We start from the raw sequence: 24,413 nt of genomic DNA, 5'->3' as shown, positions 1-24,413 counted from the left end.
CAAGGTCCTCCCAGTCAAGTGTGGTGATTCCATTTCCCCTCATGTCAGTCGTTGTTTCTCACCTCTCTCATGCTACAGCACAGTCAGGCTGAACGCTGTTCATGTTCTTCAGGTGGGCCTGTTGGGGACACACACATCGTATGTACAGAGAACACTGTAGGTGGCACACACCCTGCATCATTACTTGTGCACATTACAGTGACCTGATACAGAACCAGGGCACTTTGTAAATGTCATGGACCAGCCCTCTCCCCCTCTTTGCCCACAGAATAAAATGAATTGAATTGTGTGCTATCAGCAGCAGCAGCAAGATAAATCTGTCGCTTTAAAAGAAAGTAGCAATTAGGTGTGGAAAGCCTAGTGGAGGGAGAGAGAGAATGAGAGAGAGAGGGAGAGAGAGAGAGAGGGAGAGAGAGAGGGAGGGAGAGAGAGAGAGAGAGAGAGAGAGAGAGAGGGAGAGAGAGAGAGAGAGAGAGAGAGGGAGAGAGAGAGAGAGAGAAGGGGAGAGGGAGAGAGAGAGAGGGAGAGAGAGAGAGAGGGAGGGAGGGAGGGTACGGGGCTGCTTTTAGGAGTAACCCCCAGCCCTTTCCTAATGCATGGGACCAGAGAGGCTATGTGACAGGGGAGCAGGTGAGCTGTTTATCATCAATAGAGGGGATGGGGAGGAGGGCAGGGGGAGATGGAGCCTCTGACCAGGTCCATTACATAGACCAAAGATGGGAACTGAGGCTCTTGTTGCCAGATGCTATTTCTGAACTCTTCATATCTTCCCTCTGATTCTACAGTTGATCTAACGATTCACCTCACACCACTCTCACACAGTCCTTCCTCTCTCCTTTCCCCTATTCTCTCCCTATATCTCTCTATATCTGTCTCTCTCAACAAACACATACACTACCGGTCAAAAGTTTGGGCTCACTTAGAAGCTAATTTTTTGTCCATTAAAATAACATCAAATTGATCCGAAGTACAGTGTAGACATTGTTAATGTTGTAAATGACTATTGTAGCTGGAAACAGCAGATTGTTTATGGAATATCTACAAAGGCGTACAGAGGCCCATTATCAGCAACCATCACTCCTGTGTTCCAATGGCACGTTGTGTTAGCTAATCCAAGTGTATCATTTTAAAAGGCTAATTGATCATTAGAAAACCCTTTTGCATTTATGTTAGCACAGCTGAAAACTGTTGTTCTGATTAAAGAAGCATTAAAACGGTCCTTCTTTAGACTAGTTGAGTATCTGGAGCATCAGCATTTGTGGATTTGATTACAAGCTCAAAATGGCCAGACACAAAGAACTTTCTTCTGAAACTCGTCAGTCTATTCTTGTTCTGAGAAATGAAGACTATTCTATGCGAGAAATTGCCAAGAAACTGAAGATCTCGTACAACGAAGTGTACTACTCCCTTCACAGAACAGCACCAACTGTCTCTAACCAGAATAGAAAGAGGAGTGGGAGGCCCCGGGTCACAACTGAGCAAGAGGACAAGTACATTAGAGTGTCTAGTTTGAGAAACAGATGCCTCACAAGTCCTCAACTGGCAGCTTCATTAAATTGTACCCGCAAAACACCAGTCTCAACGTCAACAGTGAAGAGGAGACTCCGGTTGAGGACTTGTGAGGAGTCTGTTTCTCAAACTAGACACAAGGACATTTTGGAGAGACCCCAAACGTTTTAACGGTAGTGTATACACACACACATACAATCTCTCCTCTTCATACTGTATCTGTGTGACCTTAATCTGCCAGCAACTTTCAGTCATTACCAAAAAATTAATTACAGACTGTCAAACTGCTGGGGGAGGAATTATTCTTCACATTTTTCCACCTCTCTTTCGCTCTCTCTCTCTCATTATCTATTTATATCTCTCTCTTTCTCTCTCTCTACCTCTCTCTTTCTCTTTACCTCTCTCTTTCTCTCTCTACCTCTACCTCTCTCTTTCTTTTTCTTTTTCACTCTTTTTCACTCTTTCTCTCTCTACCTATTTCTCTCTCTCTCTCTCTCTCTCTCTCATTCCCTCTATTTACTTGAATGCCCTTTCCAGTACAGGGGGAAAAGTATTGCTTGTAGGACAGGTGAAACATGGACAATGGGCAGCATGGAGTGCAGGGTTATCTGGCCAGCCTGTGAGCGCAGCGGGGAGATCGATGTGACCCGTGATACACTGTCATCACAATTCCCACCCTGGCTGTCCTATTTGTCTTGCGCTGGGAAGCTGGGATGGCTGGTGTCATCTCAGAGCCAGATTATCTGGGTGAATCATAGCTCCAGACACTCTCAGGGTTCTGTCTATTTACCCCTGTCGTTCCCTCTGTGTGTGGGGGAGGGATGGAAGGAGAGGAGAGGGGGAGGGATGGAAGGAGAGGAGAGGGGGAGGGATGGAAGGAGAGGAGGGGGAGTAGAGGAGATAGGGGATGGAGGGATGGGGGAGAGGAGGGGGAGTAGAGGAGATGGGGGATGGACGGATGGGAGGAGAGGAGGGGGAGGGGAGATGGGAGGAAAGTGAGAGAGGGCTTTGGGAAGGTAAAATACAATGCTCCTTGCTTGTCGGGAAGCTGTCTCCGTGGTGATACTGCTCTGATCTGGGTTTTTCACTCTGCTGCGTATAGATGAACCACTCTTCAGAGAGAGGCTGTACAGGGCATACAGTCAGTCCCTCAGCCTGGTCTCTCTGCTGCTTTCACTGTCTACCATTGACAATGCTTTCAGCTTTATTAAACTGTTCATATGTCCCTGTGAATGTGATGGAATGTGTGTTTGTGCATCAGTTTTATTTTAACAGCCCCGTTACGTGTGATAAAGCTGGTTGTAAACCAAGGTCTATTGTGTGTTGTGTTAAGCAGAAGAAGGGCAGCTGGCCCTGCCCATGATGAAGCCAGGCTTCGAGAAGATGGCCCTGGGTGGACAGACCCTGCCTCCAGGCTTCCCTGCCCCCTTCCTCTTCGCGGACGGACTCAACTCTGTGGAGACTCTGCTCACCAACATCCAGGTGGAGACACAGTCTTTGTGTTTTGGAATATTGGCACTGGTGTGAGTGGGTGCTGCTGTAGGGTGTGTGTGTGTGTGTGTGTGTGTGTGTGTGTGTGTGTGTGTGTGTGTGTGTGTGTGTGTGTGTGTGTGTTATGGTGCTCTAGTTGTTAGCCCTGGGGTTAAAGGTTAAAGTGCTGTGCTCTTCTCTGTGTCCCTCGGGCGGCGCAGGGTCTGCTGAAGGTAGCCGTGGACAACACCCGTGTGCAGGAGAAACACGTTCAGCAGCAGAGGAAGGAGCTTAAGATGGAGCTCTACAGAGAGAGAGAGATGAGAGAGAGTCTGGAGAGACAGCTCTCCTCCGAACTGCACAGCCGAGGTAGGAGAGAGGGAGAGGATGTGTGTGTGTGTGTGTGTGTGTGTGTGTGTGTGTGTGTGTGTGTGTGTGTGTGTGTGTGTGTGTGTGTGTGTGTGTGTGTGTGTGTGTGTGCGTGTGTGTCTGACTGAATGAGAGACAGACAGACAGACAGACAGACAGACAGACAGACAGACAGACAGACAGACAGACAGACAGACAGACAGACAGACAGACAGACAGACAGACAGACAGACAGACAGACAGACAGGAAAGTGTGTGTGTACAGTATATGTGAGAGAGATCTGGCAGTGTGAATGAATAAACCAGTGGAGGCTGGTGAGTGGAGGACGGCTCACAATAATGGCTAGAATGGAGCGAATGGAATGGCATCAACCACATGGAAAACATGGAAAACATGTGTTTGATGTATTGGATACCATTCCACTAATTCCGCTCCAGCCATTTACCACAAACCCGTCATCCCCAATTATGGTTTATTTTATTTATTTATTTAACTTTTATTTAACTAGGCAAGTCAGTTAAGAACAAATTCTTATTTACAATGACGGCCTACCCCGGCCAAACCCAGACAACGCTGGGCCAACTGACTCCCAATCACGGCCGGATGTGATGCAGCCTGGATGCCACAAGCCTCTTGCGGAATACACGCATACAGTACATACAAATCCTGCCAAAGGAAAATGTGCATCTTTACTGGGCTTGGCTCACATCCTGGTGGATTTAGATTGGACTTGTGCATCTTTACTGGGCTTGGCTCACATCCTGGTGGATTTAGATAGGACTTGTGCATCTTTACTGGGCTTGGCTCACATCCTGGTGGATTTGGATAGGACTTGTGCATCTTTACTGGGCTTGGCACACATCCTGGTGGATTTAGATTGGACTTGTGCATCTTTACTGGGCTTGGCTCACCTCCTGGTGGATTTAGATAGGACTTGTGCATCTTTACTGGGCTTGGCACACATCCTGGTGGATTTAGATAGGACTTGTGCATCTTTACTGGGCTTGGCACACATCCTGGTGGATTTAGATAGGACTTGTGCATCTTTACTGGGCTTGGCATACATCCTGGTGGATTTAGATAGGACTTGTGCATCTTTACTGGGCTTGGCACACATCCTGGTGGATTTAGATAGGACTTGTGCATCTTTACTGGGCTTGGCACACATCCTGGTGGATTTAGATAGGACTTGTGCATCTTTACTGGGCTTGGCACACATCCTGGTGGATTTAGATAGGACTTGTGCATCTTTACTGGGCTTGGCACATCCTGGTGGATTTAGATAGGACTTGTGCATCTTTACTGGGCTTGGCACACATCCTGGTGGATTTAGATAGGACTTGTGCATCTTTACTGGGCTTGGCACACATCCTGGTGGATTTAGATAGGACTTGTGCATCTTTACTGGGCTTGGCTCACATCCTGGTGGATTTAGATAGGACTTGTGCATCTTTACTGGGCTTGGCACACATCCTGGTGGATTTAGATAGGACTTGTGCATCTTTACTGGGCTTGGCTCACATCCTGGTGGATTTAGATAGGACTTGTGCATCTTTACTGGGCTTGGCACACATCCTGGTGGATTTAGATAGGACTTGTGCATCTTTACTGGGCTTGGCTCACATCCTGGTGGATTTAGATAGGACTTGTGCATCTTTACTGGGCTTGGCTCACATCCTGGTGGATTTAGATAGGACTTGTGCATCTTTACTGGGCTTGGCACACATCCTGGTGGATTTAGATAGGACTTGTGCATCTTTACTGGGCTTGGCTCACATCCTGGTGGATTTAGATAGGACTTGTGCATCTTTACTGGGCTTGGCTCACATCCTGGTGGATTTAGATTGGATTTGTGCATCTTTACTGGGCTTGGCACACATCCTGGTGGATTTAGATAGGACTTGTGCATCTTTACTGGGCTTGGCTCACATCCTGGTGGATTTAGATTGGATTTGTGCATCTTTACTGGGCTTGGCACACATCCTGGTGGATTTAGATAGGACTTGTGCATCTTTACTGGGCTTGGCTCACATCCTGGTGGATTTAGATTGGATTTGTGCATCTTTACTGGGCTTGGCACACATCCTGGTGGATTTAGATAGGACTTGTGCATCTTTACTGGGCTTGGCACACATCCTGGTGGATTTAGATAGGACTTGTGCATCTTCAGCCACAGCCAAGAAATGAAGGCAATTAGTCGCCTCGGTAACAACTCCAACAATATTTACAGACACTTTGAATGTCTATTAGTCATGACTGTTATCACATTGCTTTTTATTAAAATGTATCTTTTAATGGAGAGGCAGTAAAGCTGTGTGTAATTAGAGGTGTTATCAGCTCTGGGTTAGACAGGGCAGAGTGCACAGGAGGCTGGTGGCACATTAATTGGGGAGGACGGGATCTTGGTAATGGCTGGAGTGGAATAGGTGGAATGGTATCAAATACTTCAAACACATTTTTTCCCATGGTTTCCATGTGTTGAATGCCATTTCATTCACTCCATTTCAGCCATTATTATGAGCCGTCCTCCCCTCCCCAGCCTCCACTGACAGAGTGGGTGCTGCTGCATGGTGCTGTTGGTTCCTCTTTACTGTGAACATGCTTTTTATTGGGCTGTTAATATGGGGAGAATGGGCACCCTTAAGAGCTTCAAACTGGAGATGGGCTGGGGAGGTGCAGCTGGTCTGGGCTGGGATAGGGGGGTGCAGCTGGACTGGGTTACCGGTTCTAGTACTGGGTCTAGGGGACAGCACTAGAGATTCACAGATACAAAGGGTTTTCTCAGTTTGCCTCAGTTGAGGTGAGCTTGTCAACTCACTGGCTCTCTCCTCCTCTCCCTCCCTCTGTCCCTGTGTAGCCACCATCCAGAAGCGTCTGAAAAAGGAGAAGAAGGCTAAGAGGAAACTGCAGGAGGCTCTGGAGTTTGAGTTCAAGCGCCGTGAGCAGGTGGAGCAGGCCCTCAAAACAGTCACCTCCCCAGAGAACCTCCGTATGAGTCTCAACGGTAAGCCTCCATGCTCTCCTCCTCCTCCTCTTTACCTTTTCCCTCTCCTCCTCCTCCTCTTTACCTTCCCCCTCTCCTCCTCCTCCTCTTTACCTTCCCCGTCTCCTCGGCTTCTCCTCTTTACCTTCCCCCTCTCCTCCTCCTCCTCTTTACCTTCCCCCTCTCCTCCCCCTCCTCTTTACCTTTCCCTCTCCTCCTCCTCCTCTTTACCTTTCCCTCTCCTCCTCCTCTTTACCTTTCCCTCTCCTCCTCCTCTTTACCTTTCCCTCTCATCCTCCTCTTTACCTTCCCCCTCTCCTCCTCCTCTTTACCTTTCCCTCTCCTCCTCCTCCTCCTCCCTTCCCCCTCATCCTCCCCTTTTACCTTTCCCTCTCCTCCTCCTCCTCTTTACCTTTCCCTCTCTCCTCCTCCTCCTTTACTTTACCTTTCCCTCCTCCTCCTCCTCCTCCTTTCCCTTTACCTCCTCTTTACCTTTCCCCTCTCCTCCTCCTCTTTACCTTTCCCTCTCCTCCTCCTCCTCTTTACCTTTCCCTCTCCTCCTCCTCTTTTACCTTTCCCTCTCCTCCTCCTCTTTACCTTTCCCTCTCCTCCTCCTCCTCCTCTTTACCTTTCCCTCTCCTCCTCCTCTTTACCTTTCCCTCTCCTCCTCCTCCTTTTACCTTTCCCTCTCCTCCTCCTCTTTACCTTTCCCCCTCTCCTCCTCCTCTTTACCTTTCCCTCTCCTCCTCCTCCTCTTTACCTTTCCCCCTCTCCTCCTCTTTACCTTTCCCCTCTCCCCTCCTCTTTTACCTTTCCCCTCTCTCCTCCTCCTCCTCTTTACCTTTCCCTCTCCTCCTCCTCCTTTTACCTTTTTACCTCCTCCTCTTTACCTTTCCCTCTCCTCCTCTTTACCTCCTCCTCCTCTTTACCTTTCCCTCTCCTCCTCCTCCTCTTTACTCCTCTTTACCTTTCCCTTCCTCCTCCTCTTTTACCTTTCCCCTCTCTCCCTCCTCTTTACCTTCCCCCTTTCCTCCTCCTCCTCCTTCCCCCCTCTCTCCTCCTCTTTACCTTTCCCTCTCCTCCTCCTCTTACCTTTCCCTCTCCTCCTCTTCCTCCTCTTTCTCCTTCCTCCTCTCTACCTTTCCTCCTCCTCCTTTACCTTTCCCTCTCCTCCTCCTCTTTACCTTTCCCTCTCTCCTCCTCTTTACCTTTCCCTCCCTCCTCTTCCTCTCTCTTTCCTTTCCCTCTTTCCTCCTCTTTACCCTTTCCCCTCTCTCCTCCTTCTTTACCTTTCCCTCTCCTCCTCCTCTTTACCTTTCCCTCTCCTCCTCCTCCTCTTTTTACCTTTCCCTCTCCTCCTCCTCTTTACCTTTCCCCTCTCTCCTCCTCCTCCTTTACCTTTCCCTCTCCTCCTCCTCCTCCTCTCTTACCTTTCCCTCTCCTCCTCCTCCTCTTTACCTTTCCCTCTCTCCTCCTCCTCTTTACCTTTTCCCTCTCCTCCTCCTTTACCTTTCCCCTCTCCCTCCTCTCCTTTCCCTCTTTCTTTACCTTTCCTTCCCTCTTTACCCTTCCTCCTCCTCCTCCCTTTCCCTCTCTCCTCCTCCTCCTTTACCTTTCCCCTCTCCTCCTCCTCTTTTACCTTTCCCTCCTCCTCCTCCTCTTTACCTTTCCCTCTCCTCCTCCTCTTTACCTTTCCCCTTCCCTCCTCCTCTTTACCTTTCCCTCCTCCTCCTCTTTACCTTTCCCTCTCCTCCTCCTCTTTACCTTTCCCTCTCTCCTCCTCCTCCCTTACCTTTCCCTCCCTCCTCCTCCTCCTCTTTACCTTTCCCTCTCCTCCTCCTCTTTACCTTTCCCTCCTCCTCCTTACCTTTCCCCTCCTCCTCCTCTTTACCTTTCCCTCTCCTCCTCCTCTTTACCTTTCCCTCTCCTCCTCCTCCTCTTTACCTTTCCTCCTCCTCCTCTTTACCTCCCCTTTCCTTTCCTCCCTCCTCTTTACCTTCCTCCTCCTCCTCTTTACCTTTCCCCTCTCCTCCTCCTCCTCTTTACCTTTCCTCCTCCTCCTCTTTACTTTCCCTCCTCCTCCTCTTTTTTCCCTTCTCTCTCTCCTCCCTCCTCTTCCTCCTTTCCCCTTTCCCTCCCTCCTCCTCCTCCTCTTTACCTTCCCCCTCTCCTCTCCTTTTCCTCCTCCTCCTCCTTCCTTTACCTCCTCTCCTTTCCTCCTCTTTACCTTTCCCTCTCCTCCCTCCTCCTCCTCTTTACCTTTCCCTCTCTCCTCCTCTTTACCTTTCCCTCTCCTCCTCCTCCTTTACCTTTCCTCCCTCCTCTTTACCTTTCCCTCCTCCTCCTCCTCCTCCTTTACCTCCTCCTCCTCCTCTTTACCTTTCCCCTCCCCTCCTCCTCTTTACCTTTCCCTCCTCCTCCTCCTTCCCCTCTCCTCCTCCTCTCCTCCTCCTCCTCTTTACCTTTCCCTCTCCTCCTCCTCTTTCCCTTCCCCTCTTTACCTCTCCTCCTCCTCCTCTTTACCTTTCCCCTCTCCTCCTCCTCCTCCTTTTACCTTTCCCTCTCCTCCTCCCCCTTCCCTCCCTCCTCCTCCTCTTTACCTTTCCCCTCCTCCTCCTCTTTACCTTACCTTTCCCTCCTCCTCCTCTTTACCTTTCCCTCTCCTCTCCTCCTTTACCTTTCCCTCTCCTCCTCCTCTTACCTTTCCCCCTCCTCCTCCTCCTTTCTCCTTCCCTCCTCTCCTCCTCCCTTTACCTTCTTTACCTCCTCCTCTTTACCTTTCCCCTCTCTCTTTACCTTCCCCTCCTCCCTCTCTTTACCTCCCTCTCCTCCTCCTCCTCTTTACCTTTCCCTCTCTCCTCCTCCCTCTTTCCTCTTTACCCCTTCCTCCCCTCCTCCTCCTCTCTTTTTACCTTTCCCTCTCCTCCTCTCCTCCTCTTTACCTTTCCCCTCCTCCTCCTCCTTTCCCTCTTACCTTTCCCTCTCCTCCCTCCTCCTCTTTACCTTTCCCTCTCCTCCTCTTTACCTTTTCCCTCTCCTCCTCCTCCTCTTTACCTTTCCCCTCCTCCTCCTCCTCCTCCTTCCTCCTTTTTACCTTTCCCTCTCCTCCTCCTCCTCTTTACCTTTCCCTCTCCTCCTCCTCCTCTCTTTACTCTTTTACCTCTCCTCCTCCTCCTTTTACCCCTTTCCTCTCCTCCTCCTCCTCTTTACCTTTCCCTCTCCTCTTTACCTTTCCCCTCTCTCCTCCTCCTCTTTACCTTTCCCCTCTCCTCCCTCCTTTACCTTCCTCTCCTCCTCCTCCTCTTTACCTTCCTCTCCTCCCTCCTCTTTACCTTTCCCCCTCTCCTCCTCCTCTTTACCTTTCCCTCTCCTCCTCCTCCCTCCTCCTCCTTTCCCTTACCTTCCCTTTCTCCCTCCTCCTCCTCTTACCTTTCCCTCCTCCTCCTCCTCCTCTTTACCTTTCCCTCTCCTCCTCTCCCTCCTCCTCCTCTTTTTTACCTTTCCCTCTCCTCCCTCTCTCCTCCTTTACCTTTCCCCTCCTCCTCCTCTTTACCTTTCCTCCCTCCTCTTTACCTTTCCCCTCTCCTCCTCCTCTTTACCTTTCCCCTCTCCTCCTCCTCTCTTTACCTTTCCCCTCCCTCCTCCTCTCCTTTCCCTCCTCTTTACCTTTCCCTCCCTCCCTCCTCTTTCCTCCTCTTTACCTTCCCCTCCCCTCCTCTTTACCTTTCCCTCTCCTCCTCCTTTTACCTTTTCCCCCTCTCCTCCTCTTTACCTTTCCCTCTCCTCCTCCTCTTTACCTTCCCCCCCTCCTCCTCCTCCTCTTTACCTTTCCCTCTCCTCCTCCTCTTTTACCTTTCCCTCTCCTCCTCCTCCTTTACCTTTCCCCTCTCCTCCTCCTCCTCTTTACCTTTCCCTCTCCTACTCCTCTTTCCCTTTCCCCTCTCCTCCTCCTCCTCTTTACCTTCCCTCTCTCTCCTCCTCCTCTTTACCTTTCCCCTCTCCTCCTCCTCCTCTTTACCTTTCCCTCTCCTCCTCCTCTTTACCTTCCCCCTCTCCTCTTCCTCCTCTTTACCTTTCCCTCTCCTCCTCCTCCTCCTTTTACCTTCCCCTCTCCTCCTCCTCCTCTTTACCTTTCCCTCTCCTCTCCTCTTTACCTCCTCTCCTCCTCCTCTTTACCTTTCCCTCTCCTCCTCTTTACCTTTCCCTCCTCCCTCTCTTTACCTTTCCCCCTCTCCTCCTCCTCTTTACCTTTCCCCTCTCCTCCTCCTCCTCTTTACCTTTCCCTCTCCTCCTCCTCCTCCTCCTCTTTTACCTTTCCCTCTTTCCCTCTTTCCCTTTCCCCCTCTCCTCCTCCTCCTCTTTACCTTCCCCCTCTCCTCTTCCTCCTCTTTACCCTTTCCCCTCTCCTCCTCCTCCTCTTTACCTTTCCCCTCTCCTCCTCCTCTTTACCTTCCCCCTCTCCTCTTCCTCCTCTTTACCTTTCCCCTCTCCTCCTCCTCCCTCTTTACCTTTCCCTCTCCTCCTCCTCCTCTTTACCTTTCCCTCTCCTCCTCCTCTTTACCTTTCCCTCTCCTCCTTCTTTACCTTTCCCTCTCCTCCTCCTCTTTACCTTTCCCTCTCCTCCTCCTCTTTTTCCCTCTCCTCCTCCTCCTCTTTACCTTTCCCTCTCCTCCTCCTCCTCTTTACCTTTCCCTCTCTCCTCCTCCTCTTTACCTTTCCCTCTCCTCCTCCTCCTCTTTACCTTTCCCCCTCCTCCTCCTCCTCTTTACCTTTCCCTCTCCTCCTCCTCCTCCTCCTTTTACCTTTCCCTCTCCTCCTCCTCTTTACCTTTCCCCTCCCTCCTCCTCCTCTTTCCCTTTCCCCTTTCCCTCCCTCTCCTCCTCTTCTTTACCTTTCCCTCTCCTCTCCTCCTCTCCTTTCCTCTCCTCCTCCTTCTTTACCTTTCCCTCTCCTCCCTCCTCTTTACCTTTCCCTCTCCTCCTCCTCTTTACCTTTCCCTCTCCTCCTCCTCTTTACCTTTCTCCTCTCCTCCTCCTCTTTACCTTTCCCTCTCCTCCTCCTCCCTCTTTACCTTTCCCTCTCCTCCTCCTCCTCTTTACCTTTCCCCTCCTCCTCCTCCTTTACCTTTTTCCTCCTCCTCCTCTTTACCTTTCCCTCTCCTCCTCCTCCTCTTTACCTTTCCCTCTCCTCCTCCTCTTTACCTTCCCCTCTCCTCCTTCCTCTCTCTCATTCTCCTCTTCCCCCCCTCTCCTCCTCCTCCTCTTTACCTTTCCCTCTCCTCCTCCTCTTTACTTTCCTCTTTCCTCCTCTTTACCTTTCCCTCTCCTCCTCCTCCTCTTTACCTTTCCCTCTCCTCCTCCTCTTTACCTTTCCCCTCTCCTCCTCCTCCTCTTTACCTTCCCCCCTCCCTCTCCTCCTCCTCCTCCTCCTCCTCTTTACCTTTCCCTCTCCTCCTCCTCTTTACCTTTCCCCTCTCCTCCTCCTCTTTACCTTTCCCTCTCCTCCTCCTCTTTCCCTTTCCTCTCTCCTCCTCCTCCTCTTTACCTTTCCCTCTCCTCCTCCTCCTCTTTACCTTTCCCTCTCCTCCTCCTCCTTTACCTTTCCCTCTCCTCCTCCTCTTTACCTTTTCCCTCTCTCATCCTCCTCTTTACCTTTCCCTCTCCTCCTCCTCCTCTTTACCTTTCCCTCTCTCCTCCTCCTCTTTACCTTTCCCTCCTCCTCCTCCTCCTCTTTACCTTTCCCTCTCCTCCTCCTCTTTACCTTTCCCCTCCTCCTCCTCTTTACCTTTCCCTCCTCCTCCTCCTCCTCCTCTTTACCTTTCCCTCTCCTCCTCCTCTTTACCTTTCCCTCCTCCTCTCCTCTTTACCTTCCCCCTCTCCTCCTCCTCCTCTTTACCTTTCCCTCTCCTCCTCCTCTTTTACCTTTCCCTCTCCTCCTCCTCTTTACCTTTCGCCTCTCCTCCCTCCTCCTCCTCTTTTCCTTTCCCCTCTCCTCCTCCTCCTCCTCCTCTTTACCTTTCCCTCTCCTCCTCCTCTTTCCTTTCCCCCTCTCCTCCTCCTCCTCTTTACCTTCCCTCTCTCCTCTTCCTCCTCTTTACCCTTCCCTCTCCTCCTCCTCCTTCTTTACCTTTCCCCTCTCCTCCTCCTCTTTACCTTCCCCCTCTCCTCTTCCTCCTCTTTACCTTTCCCCTCCTCCTCCTCCTCCCTCCCTCCTCCTTTACTCTTTCTTTCCTCCTCCTCTTTACCTTTCCCTCCTCCTCCTCTTTACCTTTCCCTCTCCTCCTCCTCTTTACCTTCCCCTCTCCTCCTCCTCCTTCTTTACCTTTCCCCTCTCCCTCCTCCTCTTTACCTTTCCCTCTCCTCTCTTCCTCCTCTTTACCTTTCCCCTCTCCTCCTCCTCCTCTTTAAATTTCCCTCTCCTCCTCCTCCTCTTTACCTTTCCCTCTCCTCCTCCTCTTTACCTTTCCCTCTCCTCCTCCTCTTTACCTTTCCCCTCTCCTCCTCCTCCTCTCTACCTTTCCCTCTCCTCCTCCCTCTTTACCTTTCCTCTCTCCTCCTCCTCCTCTTTACCTTTCCCTCTCCTCCTCCTCTTTCCCTTTCCCTCTCCTCCTCCTCTTTACCCCTCTCCTCCTCCTCCTCTTTACCTTTCCCTCTCCTCCTCCTCTTTACCTTTCCCCCTCTCCTCCTCCTCTTTACCTTTCCCTCTCCTCCTCCTCCTCTTTACCTTTCCCTCTCCTCCTCCTCCTCTTTACCTTTCCCTCTCCTCCTCCTCCTCTTTACCTTTCCCTCTCCTCCTCCTCTTTACCTTTCCCTCTCCTCCTCCTCTTTACCTTTCCCTCTCCTCCTCCTCTTTACCTTTCCCTCTCCTCCTCCTCTTTACCTTTCCCTCCTCCTCTTCTTTACCTTTCCCTCTCCTCCTCCTCTTTACCTTTCCCTCTCATCCTCCTCTTTAACTCCTCCCCCCCTCCTCCTCCTCTCCTCCTCTTTACCTTTCCTCTCCTCCTCCTCCTCTTTACCTTTCCCCTCTCCTCCCTCCCCCCTCCTCTTCCTTTCCCTCTCCTCCTCCTCTTTCCCTTTCCCCCTCCTCCTCCTCCTCTTTACCTTCCCCTCTCCTCCTCCTCCTCTTTACCTTTCCCTCTCCTCCTCCTCCTTCTTTACCTTTCCCCTCTCCTCCTCCTCTTTACCTTCCCCCTCCTCCTCCTCCTCTTTACCTTACCCCTCTCCTCCTCCTCCTCTTTACCTTTCCCTCTCCTCTTCCTCCTCTTTACCTTCCCCCTCCTCCTCCTCCTCTTTACCTTTCCCCTCTCCTCCTCCTCTTTACCTTCCCCCTCTCCTCTTCCTCCTCTTTACCTTTCCCCTCTCCTCCTCCTCCTCCTCTTTACCTTTCCCTCTCCTCCTCCTCCTCTTTACCTTTCCCTCTCCTCCTCCTCTTTACCTTTCCCTCTCATCCTCCTCTTTACCTTTCCCTCTCCTCCTCCTCTTTACCTTTCCCTCTCCTCCTCCTCTTTACCTTCCCCTCTCCTCCTCCTCCTTCTTTACCTTTCCCTCTCTCCTCCTCCTCTTTACCTTCCCCCTCTCCTCTTCCTCCTCTTTACCTTTCCCCTCTCCTCTCCTCCTCCTCCTCTTTACCTTCCCCCTCCTCCTCCTCCTCTTTACCTTTCCCTCTCCTCCTCCTCTTTACCTTTCCCTCTCCTCCTCCTCTTTTTACCTTCCCCTCTCCTCTTCCTCCTCTTTACCTTTCCCTCTCCTCCTCCTCCTCTTTACCTTTCCCCTCTCCTCCTCCTCTTTACCTTCCCCCTCTCCTCTTCCTCCTCTTTACCTTTCCCCTCTCCTCCTCCTCCTCCTCTTTACCTTTCCCTCTCCTCCTCCTCCTCTTTACCTTTCCCTCTCCTCCTCCTCTTTACCTTTCCCTCTCCTCCTCCTCTTTACCTTTCCCTCTCCTCCTCCTCTTTACATTCCCCCTCTCCTCCTCCTCCTCTTTACCTTTCCCTCTCCTCCTCCTCTTTACCTTTCCCCTCTCCTCCTCCTCCTCCTCTTTACCTTCCCCCTCTCCTCCTCCTCTTTACCTTTCCCTCTCCTCCTCCTCCTCCTCTTTACCTTTCCCCCTCTCCTCCTCCTCCTCTTTACCTTTCCCCTCTCCTCCTCCTCCTCCTCCTCTTTACCTTTCCCTCTCCTACTCCTCTTTCCCTTTCCCCTCTCCCCCCTCTCCTCTACCTCCTCTTTACCTTTCCCTCTCCTTCTCCTCCTCTTCTTTACCTTTCCCGTCTCCTCGGCTTCTCCTCTTTACCTTTCTCCTCCTCCTCCTCTTTACCTTCCCCCTCTCCTCCCCCTCCTCTTTACCTTTCATCTCCTCCTCCTCCTCTTTACCTTTCCCTCTCCTCCTCCTCTTTACCTTTCCCTCTCCTCCTCCTCTTTACCTTTCCCTCTCCTCCTCCTCTTTACCTTCCCCCTCTCCTCCTCCTCTTTACCTTTCCCTCTCCTCCTCCTCCTCTTTACCTTTCCCTCTCCTCCTCCTCCTCTTTACCTTTCCCTCTCCTCCACCTCCTCTTTACCTTTCCCTCTCCTCCTCCTCCTCTTTACCTTTCCCTCTCCTCCTCCTCTTTACCTTTCCCTCTCCTCCTCCTCTTTACCTTTCTCTCTCATTCTCCTCTTTACCTTTCCCTCTCCTCCTCCTCCTCTTTACCTTTCCCTCTCCTCCTCCTCTTTACCTTTCCCCCTCTCCTCCTCCTTTTTACCTTTCCCTCTCCTCCTCCTCCTCTTTACCTTTCCCTCTCCTCCTCCTCTTTACCTTTCCCTCTCCTCCTCCTCCTCTTTACCTTTCGCCTCTCCTCCTCCTCCTCCTCCTCTTTACCTTTCCCTCTCCTCCTCCTCTTTACCTTTCCCCCTCTCCTCCTCCTCTTTACCTTTCCCTCTCCTCCTCCTCCTCTTTACCTTTCCCTCTCCTCCTCCTCCTCTTTACCTTTCCCTCTCCTCCGCCTCCTCTTTACCTTTCCCTCTCTCCTCCTCCTCCTCTTTACCTTTCCCTCTCATCCTCCTCTTTACCTTTCCCTCTCATCCTCCTCTTTACCTTTCCCTCTCCTCCTTCTCCTCTTTACCTTCCCCCTCTCCTCCTCCTCTTTACCTTTCCCTCCCTCCTCCTTCCTCTTTACCTTTCCCTCTCCTCCTCCTCTTTACCTTTCCCTCCTCTCCTCCTCTTTACCTTCGCCTCTCCTCCTCCTCCTCCTCTTTACCTTTCCCTCTCCTCCTCCTCTTTACCTTTCCCTCTCCTCCTCCTCTTTACCTTCCCCTCTCTCCTCCTCCTCCTCTTTACCTTTCCCTCTCCTCCTCCTCTTTACCTTTCCCTCTCATCCTCCTCTTTACCTTTCGCCTCTCCTCCTCCTCCTCCTCTTTTCCTTTCCCCTCTCCTCCTCCTCCTCCTCCTCTTTACCTTTCCCTCTCCTCCTCCTCTTTCCCTTTCCCCTCTCCTCCTCCTCCTCTTTACCTTCCCCCTCTCCTCTTCCTCCTCTTTACCCTTCCCCTCTCCTCCTCCTCCTTCTTTACCTTTCCCCTCTCCTCCTCCTCCTCTTTACCTTCCCCTCTCCTCCTCCTCTTTACCTTTCCCCTCTCCTCCTCCTCCTCTTCCTTAAATTCCCTCCCTCCTCCTCCTTCTTTACCTTTCCCTCTCCTCCTCCTCCTCTTACCTTTCCCTCTCCTCCTCCTCTTTTACCTTTCCCTTCCTCCCTCCTCTTTACCTTCCCTCCCTCCTCCTCCTCTTTACCTTTCCCTCTCCTCCTCCTCTTTACCTTTCCCCTCTCCTCCTCCTCCTCTTTACCTTTCCCTCTCCTCCTCCTCTTTACCTTCCCCCTCTCCTCCTCCTCCTCTTTACCTTTCCCTCTCCTCCTCCTCTTTACCTTTCCCTCTCCTCTCCTCCTCTTTACCTTTCCCTCTCCTCCTCCTCTTTACCTTTCCCTCCTCCTCCTCTTTTATTTCCCTCTCCTCCTCCTCCTCTTTACCTTTCCCTCTCCTCCTCCTCCTCTTTACCTTTCCCTCTCCTCCTCCTCCTCTTTACCTTCCCTCTCCTCCTCCTCCTCTTTACCTTTCCCTCTCTCCTCCTCCTCTCTTACCTTTCCCTCTCCTCCTCCTCCTCTTTACCTTTCCCTCTCCTCCTCCTCTTTACCTTTCCCTCTCCTCCTCCTCTTTACCTTTCCCTCTCCTCCTCCTCTTTACCTTTCCCTCTCCTCCTCCTCTTTACCTTTCCCTCCTCCTCTTCTTTACCTTTCCCTCTCCTCCTCCTCTTTTTACCTTTCCCTCTCCTCCTCCTCTTCTTTCGCCTCTCCTCCCTCCTCCTCCTCCTTTTCCTTTCCCTCTCCTCCTCCTCTTTACCTTTCCCTCTCCTCCTCCTCTTTACCTTTCCCTCTCCTCCTCCCTCCTCCTCTTTACCTTTCCCTCTCCTCCTCCTCTTTCCCTTCCCTCTCTCCTCCTCCTCCTCTTTACCTTTCCCTCTCCTCCTCCTCCTCTTTCCCTTTCTCCTCCTCCTCCTTTTACCTTTCCCCCTCCTCCTCCTCTTTACCTTTCCCTCTCCTCTTCCTCCTTTTACCTTTCCCTCTCCTCCTCCTCTCTTTACCTTCCCCCTCTCCTCTTCCTCCTCCTTCCCCTCCTCCTCCTCTTACCTTTCCCCTCCCTCCTCCTCTTTACCTTCCCCTCTCCTCTTCCTCCTCTTTACCTTTCCCCTCTCCTCCTCCTCCTCCTCTTTACCTTTCCCTCTCCTCCTCCTCCTCTTTACCTTTCCCTCTCCTCCTCCTCTTTACCTTTCCCTCTCATCCTCCCTCTTTACCTTTCCCTCTCCTCCTCCTCTTCCCTTTCCTCCTCCTCCTCTTTACCTTCCCCTCTCCTCCTCCTCCTCTTTACCTTTCCCCTCTCTCCTCCTCTTTACCTTCCCCCTCTCCTCTTCCTCCCCCCCTTTCCCCCTCTCCTCCTCCTCCTCCTCTTTACCTTCCCCCCTCTCCTCCTCCTCCTCTTTACCTTTCCCTCTCCTCCTCCTCTTTCTTTACCTTTCCCCTCTCCTCCTCCTCCTCTTTACCTTCCCCCTCTCCTCCTCCCCTTTACCTTTCCCTCTCCTCCTCCTCCTCTTTACCTTTCCCCTCTCCTCCTCCTCTTTACCTTCCCCCTCTCCTCCCTCCTCTTTACCTTTCCCTCTCCTCCTCCACCTCCTCTTTACCTTTCCCTCTCCTCCTCCTCCTTTTACCTTTCCCTCTCCTCCTCCTCTTTACCTTTCCCTCTCCTCCTCCTCCTCTTTACCTTTCCCTCTCCTCCTCCTCTTTACCTTCCCCCTCTCCTCCTCCTCCTCTTTACCTTTCCCTCTCCTCCTCTTCTTTACCTTTCCCCTCTCCTCCTCCTCCTCTTTACCTTCCCCCTCTCCTCCTCCTCTTTACCTTTCCCTCTCCTCCTCCTCCTCCTCTTTACCTTTCCCTCTCATCCTCCTCTTTACCTTTCGCCTCTCCTCCTCCTCCTCCTCTTTACCTTTCCCTCTCCTCCTCCTCTTTACCTTTCCCCCTCTCCTCCTCCTCCTCTTTACCTTTCCCCTCTCCTCCTCCTCCTCCTCCTCTTTACCTTTCCCTCTCCTCCTCCTCTTTCTTTCCTCTCCTCCTCCTCCTCTTTACCTTCCCCCTCCTCTTCCTCCTCTTTACCCTTCCCCTCTCCTCCTCCTCCTTCTTTACCTTTCCCCTCTCCTCCTCCTCTTTACCTTCCCCCTCTCCTCTTCCTCCTCTTTACCTTTCCCCTCTCCTCCTCCTCCTCCTCTTTACCTTCCCCCTCTCCTCCTCCTCCTCTTTACCTTTCCCTCTCCTCCTCCTCTTTACCTTTCCCCTCTCCTCCTCCTCCTCTTTACCTTCCCCCTCTCCTCCTCTTTACCTTTCCCTCTCCTCCTCCTCCTCTTTACCTTTCCCTCTCCTCCTCCTCTTTACCTTTCCCCCTCTCCTCCTCCTCCTCTTTACCTTTCCCCCTCTCCTCCTCCTCCTCCTCTTTACCTTTCCCTCTCCTCCTCCTCTTTCCCTTTCCCCTCTCCTCCTCCTCCTCTTTACCTTCCCCCTCTCCTCTTCCTCCTCTTTACCCTTCCCCTCTCCTCCTCCTCCTCTTTACCTTTCCCTCCCTCCTCCTCTTTACCTTCCCTCTCCTCTTCCTCCTCTTTACCTTTCCCCTCTCCTCCTCCTCCTCCCTCTTTACCTTTCCCTCTCCTCCTCCTCCTCTTTACCTTTCCCTCTCCTCCTCCTCTTTACCTTTCCCTCTCCTCCTCCTCTCTTTACCTTTCCCTCTCTCCTCCTCTTTACATTCCCCTCTCCCTCCTCCTCCTCCTCTTTACCTTTCCCTCTCCTCCTCCTCTTTACCTTTCCCCTCTCCTCCTCCTCCTCCTCTTTACCTTCCCCCTCTCCTCCTCCTCTTTACCTTTCCCTCTCCTCCTCCTCCTCCTCTTTACCTTTCCCTCTCCTCCTCCTCTTTACCTTTCCCCCTCTCCTTTCCCCTCCTCCTCCTCTTTACCTTTCCCTCTCCTACTCCTCTTTCCTTTCCCCTCTCCCCCTCTCCTCTACCTCCTCTTTACCTTTCCTCCCTTCTCCTCCTCTTCTTTACCTTTCCCTCTCCTCCTTCTCCTCTTTACCTTTCTCCTCCTCCTCCTCTTTACCTTTCCCCTCTCCTCCCCTCCTCTTTACCTTTCCATCTCCCTCCTCCTCCTCTTTACCTTTCCATCTCCTCCTCCTCTTTACCTTTCCCTCTCCTCCTCCTCTTTACCTTTCCCTCTCCTCCTCCTCTTTCTTTACCTTCCCCTCTCCTCCTCCTCTTTACCTTCCCTCTCCTCCTCCTCCTCTTTACCTTTCCCTCTCCTCCTCCTCCTCTTTACCTTTCCCTCTCCTCCTCCTCCTCCTTTTACCTTTCCCTCTCCTCCTCCTCTTTACCTTTCCCCTCTCCTCCTCCTCTTTACCTTTCTCTCTCATTCTCCTCTTTTACCTTTCCCTCTCCTCCTCCTCCTCTTTACCTTTCCCTCTCCTCCTCCTCTTTACCTTTCCCCTCTCCTCCTCCTTTTACCTTTCCCTCTCCTCCTCCTCCTCTTTACCTTTCCCTCTCCTCCTCCTCTTTACCTTTCCCTCTCCTCCTCCTCCTCTTTACCTTTCGCCTCTCCTCCTCCTCCTCCTCCTCTTTACCTTTCCCTCTCCTCCTCCTCTTTACCTTTCCCTCTCCTCCTCCTCTTTACCTTTCCCCTCCTCCTCCTCCTCTTTACCTTTCCCTCTCCTCCTCCTCTCTTTACCTTTCCCTCTCCTCCTCCTCCTCTTTACCTTTCCCCTCTCCTCCTCCTCCTCTTTACCTTTCCCTCTCAACCTCCTCTTTACCTTTCCTCTCATCCTCCTCTTTACCTTTCCCTCTCCTCCTTCTCCTCTTTACCTTCCCCCTCTCCTCCTCCTCTTTACCTTTCCCTCTCCTCCTCCTCCTCCTCTTTACCTTTCCCTCTCCTCCTCCTCTTTACCTTTCCCCTCTCCTCCTCCTCCTCTTTACCTTTCCCTCTCCTCCTCCTCCTCCTCTTTACCTTTCCCTCTCATCCTCCTCTTTACCTTTCCCTCTCATCCTCCTCTTTACCTTTCCCTCTCCTCCTTCTCCTCTTTTACCTTCCCTCTCTCCTCCTCCTCTTTACCTTTCCCTCTCCTCCTCCTCTTTACCTTCCCCCTCTCCTCCTCCTCCTCTTTACCTTTCCCTCTCCTCCTCCTCTTTACCTTTCCCTCTCAACCTCCTCTTTACCTTTCCCTCTCTCCTCCTCCCTCCTCTTTTCCTTTCCCCTCTCCTCCTCCTCCTCCTCTTTACCTTTCCCTCTCCTCCTCCTCCTTTTTCCCTTTCCCCTCTCCTCCTCCTCCTCTTTACCTTCCCCTCTCCTCTTCCTCCTCTTTACCCTTCCCCTCTCCTCCTCCTCCTTCTTTACCTTTCCCCTCTCCTCCTCCTCTTTACCTTCCCCCTCTCCTCTTCCTCCTCTTTACCTTTCCCCTCTCCTCCTCCTCCTCGTCCTTAAATTTCCCTCTCCTCCTCCTCCTCTTTACCTTTCCCTCTCCTCCTCCTCTTTACCTTTCCCTCTCCTCCTCCTCTTTACCTTTCCCTCTCCTCCTCCTCTTTACCTTTCCCTCTCCTCCTCCTCCTCTTTACCTTTCCCTCTCCTCCTCCTCTTTACCTTTCCCCCTCCTCCTCCTCCTCTTTACCTTCCCCCTCTCCTCCTCCTCTCTTTCCCTTTCCCTCCTCCTCCTTACCTTTCCCTCTCCTCCTCCTCCTCTTTACCTTCCCTCTCCTCCTCCTCCTCTTTACCTTTCCCTCTCCTCCTCCTCTTTCCCTTTCCCTCCTCTCCTCCTCCTCTTTACCTTCCCCCTCCTCCTCCTCCTCTTTACCTTTCCCTCTCCTCCTCCTCTTTACCTTTCCCTCTCTCCTCCTCCTCTTTACCTTTCCCTCTCCTCCTCCTCTTTACCTTCCCCTCTCCTCCTCCTCCTCTTTACCTTTCCCTCTCCTCCTCCTCTTTACCTTTCCCTCTCCTCCTCCTTTTACCTTTCCCTCTCCTCCTCCTCTTTACCTTTCCCTCTCCTCCTCCTCTTTACCTTTCCCTCTCCTCCTCCTCTTTACCTTTCCCTCTCCTCCTCCTCTTTACCTTCCCCCTCTCCTCCTCCTCCTCTTTACCTTTCCCTCTCCTCCTCCTCTTTACCTTTCCCTCTCTCCTCCTCTTTTACCTTTCCCTCTCCTCCTCCTCCTCTTTACCTTTCCCTCTCATCCTCCTCTTTACCTCTCCTCCTCCTCCTCCTCTTTACCTTTCCCTCTCCTCCTCCTCTTTACCTTTCCCTCTCCTCCTCCTCTTTACCTTTCCCCCTCTCCTCCTCCTCCTCCTCTTTACCTTTCCCCTCTCCTCCTCCCTCCTCCTCCTCCTCTTTACCTTTCCCTCCTCCTCCTCTCTTTACCTTTCCTCTCTCCTCCTCCTCTTTACCTTCTCCTCCTCCTCCTCCTCTTTCCTTTCCCCTCCTCTCCTCCTCTTTACCTTTCCCTCCCTCCTCTCTTTACCTTTCCCTCTCCCTCCTCCTCTTTACCTTTCCCTCTCATCCTCCTCTTTACCTTTCCCTCTCCTCCTCCTCTTTACCTTTCCCTCTCCTCCTCCTCTTTACCTTCCCCCTCTCTCCTCCTCCTCTTTACCTTTCCCTCTCCTCCTCCTCTTTACCTTTCCCTCCCTCCTCCTCTTTACCTTTCCCTCTCCTCCTCCTCCTCCTCTTTACCTTTCCTCTCCTCCTCCTTTTCCTTTCCCCTCTCCCTCCTCCTCCTCTTTACCTTTCCCTCTCCTCCTCCTCCTCTTTACCTTTCCCTCTCCTCCTCCTCTTTACCTTTCCCTCTCCTCCTCCTCTTTACCTTCCCCCTCTCCTCCTCCTCCTCTTTACCTTCCCCTCTCCTCCTCCTCCTCCTCTTTACCTTTCCCTCTCCTCCTCCTCTTTACCTTTCCCCCTCCTCCTCCTCCTCCTCTCTACCTTTCCCTCTCCCTCCTCCTCTTTACCTTTCCCTCTCATCCTCCTCTTTACCTTTCCCTCTCCTCCTTCTCCTCTTTACCTTCCCCCTCTCCTCCTCCTCTTTACCTTTCCCTCTCCTCCTCCTCCTCCTCTTTACCTTTCCCTCTCCTCCTCCTCTTTACCTTTCCCCCTCTCCTCCTCCTCCTCTTTACCTTTCGCCTCTCCTCCTCCTCCTCCTCTTTACCTTTCCCTCTCATCCTCCTCTTTACCTTTCCCTCTCATCCTCCTCTTACCTTTCCCTCTCCTCCTTCTCCTCTTTACCTTCCCCTTCCTCCTCCTCTTTACCTTTCCCTCTCCTCCTCCTCTTTACCTTCCCCCTCTCCTCCTCCTCCTCTTTACCTTTCCCTCTCCTCCTCCTCTTTACCTTTCCCTCTCAACCTCCTCTTTACCTTTCGCCTCTCCTCCTCCTCCTCCTCTTTTCCTTTCCCCTCTCCTCCTCCTCCTCCTCCTCTTTACCTTTCCCTCTCCTCCTCCTCTTTCCCTTTCCCTCTCCTCCTCCTCCTCTTTACCTTCCCCTCTCCTCTTCCTCCTCTTTACCCTTCCCCTCTCCTCCTCCTCCTTTCTTTACCTTTCCCCTCTCCTCCTCCTCTTTACCTTCCCCCTCTCCTCTTCCTCCTCTTTACCTTTCCCTCTCCTCCTCCTCCTCGTTTTCCTCTCCTCCTCCTCCTCTTTACCTTTCCCTCTCCTCCTCCTCTTTACCTTTCCCTCTCCTCCTCCTCTTTACCTTTCCCTCTCCTCCTCCTCTTTACCTTCCCCCTCTCCTCCTCCTCCTCTTTACCTTTCCCTCTCCTCCTCCTCTTTACCTTTCCCCTCTCCTCCTCCTCCTCTTTACCTTCCCCCTCTCCTCCTCCTCTTTACCTTTCCCTCTCCTCCTCCTCCTCCTCATTACCTTTCCCTCTCCTCCTCCTCTTTACCTTTCCCTCTCCTCCTCCTCCTCTTTACCTTTCCCTCTCCTCCTCCTCTTTCCTTTCCCTCTCCTCCTCCTCTTTACCTTCCCCCTCTCCTCCTCCTCCTCTTTACCTTTCCCTCTCCTCCTCCTCTTTACCTTTCCCTCTCCTCCTCCCTCTTTACCTTTCCCTCTCCTCCTCCTCTTTACCTTCCCCTCTCCTCCCTCCTCCTCTTTTTACCTTTCCCTCTCCTCCTCCTCTTTACCTTTCCCTCTCCTCCTCCTCTTTACCTTTCCCTCTCCTCCTCCTCTTTACCTTTCCCTCTCCTCCTCCTCTTTACCTTTCCCTCTCCTCCTCCTCTTTACCTTCCCCTCTCCTCCTCCTCCTCTTTACCTTTCCCTCCTCCTCCTCTTTACCTTTCCCTCTCCTCCTCCTCTTTACCTTTCCCCTCTCCTCCTCCTCTTTACCTTTCCCTCTCATCCTCCTCTTTACCTTTCCCTCTCCTCCTCCTCCTCCTCTTTACCTTTCCTCTCCTCCTCCTCTTTACCTTTCCCTCTCCTCCTCCTCTTTACCTTTCCCCCTCTCCTCCTCCTCCTCCTCTTTACCTTTCCCTCTCCTCCTCCTCCTCCTCCTCCTCTTTACCTTTCCCTCTCCTCCTCCTCTTTACCTTTCCCTCTCCTCCTCCTCTTTACCTTCCCCCTCTCCTCCTCCTCCTCTTTACCTTTCCCTCTCCTCCTCCTCTTTACCTTTCCCTCTCCTCCTCCTCTTTACCTTTCCTCCCTCCTCCTCTTTACCTTTCCCTCTCATCCTCCTCTTTACCTTTCCCTCTCCTCCTCCTCTTTACCTTTCCCTCTCCTCCTCCTCTTTACCTTCCCCCTCTCCTCCTCCTCCTCTTTACCTTTCCCTCTCCTCCTCCTCTTTACCTTTCCCTCTCCTCCTCCTCTTTACCTTTCGCCTCTCCCCCTCCTCCTCCTCTTTACCTTTCCCTCCCTCCTCCTCTTTACCTTTCCCTCTCCTCCTCCTCCTCCTCTTTCCCTCTCCCTCCTCCTCTTTACCTTTCCCTCTCCTCCTCCTCCTTTTACCTTTCCCTCTCCTCCTCCTCTTTACCTTTCCCTCTCCTCCTCCTCTTTACCTTTCCCTCTCCTCCTCCTCTTTACCTTTCCCCTCTCCTCCTCCTCCTCTTTACCTTCCCCTCTCCTCCTCTTTACCTTTCCCTCTCCTCCTCCTCCTCCTCATTACCTTTCCCTCTCCTCCTCCTCTTTACCTTTCCCTCTCCTCCTCCTCCTCTTTACCTTTCCCTCTCCTCCTCCTCTTTACCTTTCCCTCTCCTCCTCCTCTTTTTACCTTCCCCTCTCCTCCTCCTCCTCTTTACCTTTCCCTCTCCTCCTCCTCTTTACCTTTCCCTCTCCTCCTCCTCTTTACCTTTCCCTCTCCTCCTCCTCTTTACCTTCCCCTCTCCTCCTCCTCCTCTTTACCTTTCCCTCTCCTCCTCCTCTTTACCTTTCCTCTCCCCTCCTCTTTACCTTTCCCTCTCCTCCTCCTCTTTACCTTTCCCTCTCCTCCTCCTCTTTACCTTTCCCTCTCTCCTCCTCCTCTTTACCTTTCCCTCTCCTCCTCCTCTTTACCTTTCCCTCCCTCCTCCTCTTTACC

The 24,413-nt window shown here is 52.2% G+C and overlaps 1 protein-coding gene across 8 annotated transcripts in view; it reads left to right on the top strand.

Moving 5' to 3' along the window:
- The window catches only part of LOC115115796 (dachshund homolog 2-like), a 324,950-nt gene that overhangs the window by 264,110 nt on the left and 36,427 nt on the right, over positions 1-24,413 (top strand). For 6 of the 8 annotated variants that reach the window (XM_065004911.1, XM_065004908.1, XM_065004906.1 and 3 more), the window contains 3 exons: positions 2,843-2,991; positions 3,201-3,348; positions 6,207-6,353. In XM_065004911.1, the coding sequence (XP_064860983.1) occupies positions 2,843-2,991; positions 3,201-3,348; positions 6,207-6,353 (444 nt within the window). The remainder of the gene's footprint in view (positions 1-2,842; positions 2,992-3,200; positions 3,349-6,206; positions 6,354-24,413) is intronic. The other 2 variants (XM_065004909.1, XM_065004905.1) reach the window with 1 other exon arrangement.

This window comes from Oncorhynchus nerka, linkage group LG19 (genome assembly GCF_034236695.1).
Source record: "Oncorhynchus nerka isolate Pitt River linkage group LG19, Oner_Uvic_2.0, whole genome shotgun sequence".
Lineage (NCBI taxonomy): Eukaryota > Metazoa > Chordata > Actinopteri > Salmoniformes > Salmonidae > Oncorhynchus > Oncorhynchus nerka.
Note: the sequence above shows the minus strand (reverse complement) of the source record. Positions and strands in the feature narration are given on the sequence as shown.